The 8,674-nt window shown below is 36.0% G+C and overlaps 1 protein-coding gene across 1 annotated transcript in view; it reads right to left on the reverse strand.

The window, feature by feature from the left end:
• The window catches only part of CA10 (carbonic anhydrase 10 (inactive)), a 612,895-nt gene that overhangs the window by 499,606 nt on the left and 104,615 nt on the right, over positions 1 to 8,674 (reverse strand). Inside the window, exon 3 of the mRNA XM_007457616.1 lies at positions 3,158 to 3,232. Coding sequence (XP_007457678.1) covers positions 3,158 to 3,232 — 75 coding nt within the window. The remainder of the gene's footprint in view (positions 1 to 3,157; positions 3,233 to 8,674) is intronic.

Here is an 8,674-nt window from a genome sequence, read left to right on the forward strand (position 1 = left end):
ACTGTGGGTCAGCCAAGTTGACACATAAAAGTAGCCATCATGACATCTAAATCAATCACTGTCAAAAAAAGAGGCTGAAATCACCATGGTGTAGATATAGCCAAGAGTAACCTTCTGGGGCTGGGAAGGTCTCCTTCCCTGAGCACATGACTATGTGGAGGTAAACACCCAAATAAAATTGGTGCTCTGTCTGTAAGGCAGATGGTGGTTATGGGTGATGCTGGATGAAGATACAGATTTAAGCAAGTAAACAACAAAATCTGTTAAACACCAGGCAGGCTGAATCCCAACGTTTTATGGCCTCCTTTATATATCTTATAAACCCTATTAGAGCCCTTATACTAAGTCATGGGTTTATTGCTTTATTTCCTCTTTAGACTGTGGGTTTATCCTTGTATAAGAACTATGTATCAGTTAGCTCTTTATCAACAGTCCCATACATGTGCTCAGTATCAGGTGGCTACTCCTTAAGTACTATTGAACTGACCAAAGTGAGCTATTCTGACACTAAATCAACCTTGTGTTTGCCATTGCTGTAGAAATCATGTATTTTTATCTACTACAAGCTTTGTTAAGGTAACAGATTCACAACTATTATGTCAACTGATAATTATTTCTGGACACTCTAGTAAAAGCTTGTGGGACAATAAAACTTGTCCAAATAATCTAGTCATAAGAGATTCTCTTCTCTTTTACACATCGATAATCTGAAAAAAATCCCAGGGCAAAGTAAAGAACATTCTTAACCTTATATTCAGTAATGATAATGAGAGAAAAAGAAACCATTGGTCTAAGCACCAATTCAGATAAAGTGGGTCATCTGGAGTCGGTCAGATGTTAGAGCCTAAGGTCCAATTACTTAATTCACAAATTCTCATGACTCTTATCTTTTTAAAGAGATCTGAAATTCCCAAAAGTTTAGGAAGTGAGATCATCAGATACCAGTCTTCTTTACCAAGAAGCCAAAGAATTTTGGGACTGTTAAATCTAGAGAATGATGAAGTTTCCTGTCCAACGGTCACTGTATGGAGACACTTTGAGCTTACAAATTCAAGGAACATTTACTAAGCACCTTCCATGTTCTAGCATCATGAGAGACCCTCACTTGCATGATTACGTTTTTAAATTTACAGTTCTCTTCCTCTCTCAAACAGAGAAGTATCAAATATCCAGTTATGTTGTTATGATAAAATAATGATAGTAATGCCAACAGCATTACAGGTACTGACTCACACGATGCACCAGACACTTTACATACATTATGCAACTTAATCCTCACAAAACTTTGTGAGGATGATTTGGTCCTTATTTTCATTCTAACAGATGAAGAACTTGGGGTAATGAGAGTTGGTAGGTGACTGGATGACAGTTCTACCAGAAGGAAGCCATAGAGTCCAGACTCAGCTCCAGGTCTGTCCAACTCCAGAGTTCATGCTCATAACTCCACACCTTACTGGTTCCCATACAGACGGTTTTACACATATTACCTCATTTAAAACTTGAAATAAGGGAAACTTAAATTCTTTTAAATCAACACATAAAGGAAAGATAAAACTTCTTTCCTGTGGTTGTCTTAGAAACAACAACAAACTCAAAATAGGGACTTAAGTGCATGTAAAGAAAGAATGTGTCAGCAGAGGGGAAAAAGTAAAAAAAAACTGTGGAGCAGAAAAGCAAAATTTTCCAGAAGGTTTCCAGGATTATCCATGAGCATTTCAGTCACTATGGAGAATATTACTAGTTTAGCAAGATTTATAATCTGGTAGAATGCCCTTTGTTGCTCTAATTTAATAATCACAAAGCATAAAAATATTATTATAAATATAATTTCTGGGATGTCTTGAATATGAGAAGAAGATTCCTCAGAAAAAAATACACAACCTTCTATTGATTGGAAAGGGATGCCCCCAATTGTAAGTATAAAATATCATATATCTATATCATGCCATATGAACACATCTGTGTCAATTAAATTATTACAAGAATATTATTAGAAACTTGATAATATCTGGGTGAATTAATCAAGCCCAGTTTCTATGCCCACTGGGCCAAGAAATAAATGTATCATAGTAAATTTATCAAGTTAATAATACCAATTTATGAAACTATTCGGCAGTCAACTGGCTTTTCCCTGGGTCATTCACTCTCTCTCACCATGCCTGCTTTCCTCTTATTGAAAAGCTTCAAAGGTACGTATTTATGTCCCACAATACAAATGAAAAAGTGATGCTCAGAGGAGTTAGCAACTTGCTTAGTTCTGCACAGCTGATATAATGAACTATACAGAAGAACAGGAAAAGAAGACATAGCATCCAAGAATGAACCAGGTGGCCTGGGGGCACCGCTCTCCCCACCTGCCACTAACTACAACACTTGACCTCTGTTTTCATTGCCTGATTTGGAACCCCACATTGATTCCTTTTGAGAGCTTTATCTCTTAGCCTCTCACATATAAGCAGTTAAAAATACTTTGAAATATCTCACTTGCCTTCCCTTCCATTCTTCTCTTTAACATTCATGCTCTTTCTCTTTCCTCTTTCCATACAATCTTGAAGCAGCAGAAGACTGAGGACTATAATTAGGATAAGTGTAGTGGGGGAAGACAATGACACTCCACCTTGTCTCAAAACTAATGTTATGGTATATTTCTGGCTTTAACCTGTCTTCAGTTCTCTCCTCCCATGCTGAAAACATCCACTTTACCTATGATTTTTTTTACCTGGTATTTGGCTCAATCTGCTAAGTCTTGACCGTGAATGCTACTGAAGTGACATCAGAGACGGCGTGCATCCCAGCAAGCCTCATTGCTAGTTTTCAGACTTCCTGTTTCATTAACATTACAAAATCACTCTTTCTTAACCAAATTTTAGCATACAGAACCTCAACCCCGACTCTTGCATTGCCCTCTCCCTGACACAGCCACCTGTAGATGGAAGGACATTAAGATGTAAGTTCAGATGGAAAAAACGTAGCTTGGTTAAATTACCACTCATTTAATAAACTTTCTCTTGATGGAAGATTCATCTAACACATAAGTCAGACTATGGTGCCTTTTGCAATACATTCCACGCCATGTAGCAAATGCAAAATTCTGGAAATAATACTACATTTCACTCAAATTATTTTCTTAAAAATAAAGTAATAAATGTGCATTTACCTGGGACAAAGCTTCCCTGGACCACCTCCTTGTATGCCCACCAGCCTTCATGGATTTTTGGTGAATTCTGTTGAGCTAAAGCAAAAACAAAAGAGAAAACAGACTAAGATGAAAGCAGAGAAGTACTGTGTCCATGTTGTCCGAGAAAGAAGACTGACTACACATAAAATAATTCTTTTCTACCCATAAGTCATACTACAAACTGTAACAGCAGCCTACCACCTCATTATTTTCAAATTGATTATTAACCTGTAAATATACTGTCATAAAGTTTTATAAAAAATACTCAGGATATTTCTACTGATGAGAAATAGTAAGTATGTATTTAAACCTATTTGAATTGCCCTGTCACTTATCTCTACCTCTATCTCACCTCTTTTCTTTACCTCTCCCTACACACATATACACATACACATCCATATAAGGAATACCTATCAGTCTGACTGAAGCATCAATTCAAGAAACATCATTTAAAAGGAAGAAGGAAAAAGAAGCCCCTGGATAGTTGAGTACTGCAACTGACAAAAGTATCACTGAAAGCCTCTGTTCCATGAAGAGAGTGGCAAAACTTTTTGTTCTCTCTTCATCTCCAATCATTGTTTCTTCAGCTACCCCATCCATTCAGATGTGGAATTATTTAAGATTTTAGCAGGCAGCAAGATAATTAGACCGTCTGAATCAAGTCTATTATAATGATGGAACTGTAGAGTTTTCATTAGCTTTCTTTAACATGCATTGTGAATGATCCAGATTCACCCTGCAAAAATCAGTCATCCTAAGCAGGGCCCACTTGATGCCCATCAATTACAAAATATAGTCTAGAACTGAATACAGGCTAGAATTGAAGAAAATAAAGACATTTTACATAATATGTTTTCAAATTCCCAGTCTGGCTACCTACTGCTTGGCAATTTGGAAAGACAGGGCAGCACATTTAAAAGGTACCTCATTTAAAGTTCTGCTATACTACTACAGTAGTTTATCTGAGCTAGAGCACCAAGATAAGTACTGCATTTCCATTTTAACGTCTCCCAGCCAGATCGTCAATAATCATCTTGTTATTGTTTACATCTCATTTCCAGTGGGTGGAGAGCTGACTAAGAATTTCTCAGAACAAACGGGTGAACAGAAAGCAGCCTTAGTTTCCACTGTGTTCTCTGCTTCTCTTTGTCTGTGGATTTGGATTTCCTTACTTGATGTGCAACCAGCACATGGGAAAGATCCAGCTGTCTAATAAAAAAAATTGTGTTGACAATAAATGCTCTCATCACTGTCAGATGATGAAATACACATAGCAAAGGCCCTTCTTTTGATAGTAAGGAAAAACTATTTCAATTTTATACTCCTTTTTGTTGTTGTAGCAGTTCCAACCACAGAAGACGGGTATAACCTAGAGTCACCTTACACACTGGGCCAGACCCAAGCAAGCGGACATCAAAATTTGCATTGGGAAATAAAGAAAGAAAAAAATGGTGATGGAGCAGAATATATTACTTTCATTCAAAAGACTTAGAATGAGATCATGGTTAAAAGGCTCAACGGTAGCTGGAGCTGAAAATCAACGGAAGGAAAGTTACTAACATTGCTGATTCCAAGAATCTCTGCAATTTGGATTTGCCACAAATTCTGATGTCATAATCTTCATAAAATTTCTGTTCACCTACTTTTCCCAAGGAAACCATGTTTATTGTTCTCTCCACACCTTTGTTCTACTCTTTTTTTTTTTTTTCTGGAATTCCATCTTTATCTACTTATTGACTAGTCTTACTCAATTCTCAAAGCCTTACAAGTTCTCACTCCTTTAAGTAAATTTCTCCTATAATTCTACCTCCACTGTAGCCCCTCCTCTCCCTAAATTTCAGGACTTTACTGTCCATTGATTATTTGTCACTTGAAACGTTTATTGAGGTCCTGTGATTGTCAGGTAGTGTTCTAAGAATCAAGAATACAAAGTTGCTATTTTCCAAGAACTTACATTCTACTGGAAGGAGACACAAAAAAGCAAAAAAAAAAAAAAAAAAAAAAAAACCTGAATTAAGCTATAAGAAGAATAAACCCTGAGAAAACAATAATGCAAAAGAGTCATGTATCACAATGTTCATTGCAGCACTATTTACAATAGCCAGGAAATGGAAGCAATCTAAGTGTCCATTGACAAAAGAATGGATAAAGAATAAGAGGCACATATATACAATGGAATACTACTCACCATAAAAAGAAATGAAATTGAGTAACTTGTAGTGAGGTGGAGGGACCTAGAGTCTGTCATACAGAGTGAAGTAAGTCAGAAAGAGAAAAACAAATACCGTATGCTAACACATATGTATGGAATCTTTAAAAAAATAAACTGTTTCAAAAGATCCTAGGGGCAGGACAGGAATAAAGACGCAGACACAGAGAATGGACTTGAGGACACGGGGATGGGGAATAGCAAGCTGGGATGAAGTGAGAAAGTGACACTGATATATATACATCACCAAATGTAAAATAGATAGCTAGTGGGAAGCAGCTGCATAGTACACGGAGACCAGCTCAGGGCTTTGTGACCACCTAGAGTGCTGAGATATGGAGGGTGAGAGGGAGATGCAAGAGGGAGATGATATGGGGAAATATGTACACTATAGCTGATCCACTTTGTTATACAGCAGAAACTAACACAACAATGTAAAGCAATTATATTCCAATAAAGATGTTTTTTTAAAAAATGGATTAAAGACCTATTAAAGACCTAAATATAAGACTGGACATTATAAAACTCTTTGAGGAAAACATAGGAAGAACACCCTTTGACATAAATTACAGCAAGATCTTTTTTGAGCCATCTCCTAGAGTAATGGAAATAAAAACAAAAATAAACAAATGGGACCTAATGAAACTTAAAAGCTTTTGCACAGCAAAGGAAACTATAAACAAAATGAAAATACAACCCTCAGATGAGAAAAAATATTTGCAAATGAATCAATGGACAAAGTATTAATCTCCAAAATGTATAAACAGCAATGAGGTATCACCTCACACCGGTTAGAATGGGCATCATCAGAAAATCTACAAACAACAAATCCTGGAGAGGGTGTGGAGAAAAGGGAACCCTCTTACACTGTTGGTGGGAATGTAAATTGATACAGCCACTATGGAGAACAGTATGAATGTTCCTTACAAAACGAAAAATAGAATTACCATATGACCCAGAAATCTCACTACTGGGCATATACCCAAGAAAACCATAATTCAAAAAGACACATGCACCCCAATGCTTATTGTAGCACTATTTACAATAGGAAGGTCATGGAAGCGACCTAAATGCTCATCGACAGATCAATGGATAAAGAAGATGTGGTACATATATACATTGGAATACTACTCAGACATAAAAAGGAACGAAACTGGGTCATTTGTAGAGATGTGGATGGACCTAGAGACTGTCACACAGAGTGAAGTAAGTCAGAAAGAGATAAACAAATATTGTATATGAACGATTTGCAAGGCAGAAGTAGAAACACAGATGTACAGAACAAACGTATGGACACCAAGGGGGGAAAGTGGTGGTGGTGGTGGTGGTGGTGGTGGGATGAATTGGGAGATTGGGATTGACACATATACACTAACATGTATAAAATAAATAACTAGTAAGAACCTGCTGTATAAAATAAATTAATAAAATTAAATTAAAAAAAAACACGAAGTAGTAGGTTGTTTAGGCTTTGTATTCCTGGAATTGATCTAATCATTTAGATCATAGCAATGACTAAATCATAATAATAACAATAATAAAAAAAATATTAGATAGAGAAACATATTTTGCAGTATAATTAAATAAGTTGAGGTAATAGAGAATGACTTGAAAGACACATTAGACTGTGTAACAGTGATGCATTTTCAGATTTTTGACACTCAATCTGAAATTTAAATGACAAAGAAGATCTGACCTCAAGAAAGTCAGCAGCTGTAGTATTTCAGGTGGATTAAAATATCCGAAGAAGGCAGGCAGGAGTGGCTTTTCCCAGAAACATAAATGTGGCCATTATGGGTGAACCATAGTGGATGTATGAGGAGAAAGGGTCAAGATGAGGCCTGATGATTTAGGTAGTAGTTCAGAAGAATGATGATGGTGGCTTCAACTAGCACAGTGTTGGTGAAAATAGAAGTAGATGGACCCCATATATATATATATATTGCATAAAATATACACATATTTTATTTCTCTGTATATTTCAGGAGAAGAGTGAATAGGACTAGCTGATGAGTTGAATGAGGGAATTAAAGAACATAAATCAAGGATAACTTCCACCTTTTTTGTCCTGAGTGACTAGATGTTGACAGATATTGAGATAACAAGAGATACTAGGGGAAGAGTAGCTTTGAAATGTGGAGTAAAGATCTCCATTTGAGAAGCCTAGTGAGCAATTATGGAAAGTTGTTAAGTAGGCAGTTGGATATAAAAGGAGTTCTGAGGAGAGGTTGAGAGGAGATATACATTTATGACTCTTTGACATATAAATGATATTTAAAACCATGAGTTTAGAAGAGGTCACCAAGAAGAAAGTGAAAATATGTAGAGGGACAAAAGGGACAGAATTGAGCTCTGGAATGTTCAATATTTACAGGTTAAACAAAGGAGGGAAATTCAAAATGAGATTAAGAGGGAGAGGCCACTAAAGTAGGACAAAACAAAGAAACAGGAGAGAAAACAGTGGTCTTGTGCCATTCCTTTATTTTACTTTCTCTCTCTCTCTCTCTCTCTCTCTCTCTCTCTCTCTCTCTCTCTCTCTTTTAGAAGTTTTAGATTTATAGAAATGTTACAAAGATAGTACAGAGTTCCCATATATATCCCATACCTATCTCCTTTATTACTAACTTGCTTCATTACTACATTTGCCAAAATTAATGATCCAGTGTTGACACATTATTATTAGCTAAAGTCCACGCTTTATTCAGATTTCCTATGTTTTTAACCTACTTCCTTTTTCTGTTCCAGGATGCCATCCAGGATCCCACATTACATTTAGTTATCATGTCTCAGTATTCTCATGGCTACAACAATTTCTTCATATATTTTAAATTTGTAATTTCCCTATAGCCCTGTCTCTCTAACTAAACTAAAACTATCTCAAGGGTAAATGTTGTGCCTTGTCTACTATAATGCAGCTCATATAATACGTGTATTGGGCACGGTATTTAATGAATATTTGCTTAATAAATCTAGGAATGGAGAAAGACACATAAAGTACCATTTTGCAATGTTATTCACAGGTTTTATAGGAATACCCATCTTAAGACTCCTCTCCACTTTTTCCCTAAAATAAGTTTAATGATAAGTAGTTCCTAGACTTTAAGAACCATGTAACTAAAATAACAACAATAGTAGAACACAAAAGAAAGGGGATATAAAGATCAGCTCTAATCTCTGTAACTGTAATAGTGTAGCTATAATTTTGTTTTCTGCTTCTTTCACCAAATATTATGTCATGGGTTGTTTTCTCCATTCTTTTTTTTTTTTTTTTTTTTTTTTTTTTTTGG

Source organism: Lipotes vexillifer, unplaced genomic scaffold (genome assembly GCF_000442215.2).
Source record: "Lipotes vexillifer unplaced genomic scaffold, Lipotes_vexillifer_v1.1 scaffold320, whole genome shotgun sequence".
Lineage (NCBI taxonomy): Eukaryota > Metazoa > Chordata > Mammalia > Artiodactyla > Lipotidae > Lipotes > Lipotes vexillifer.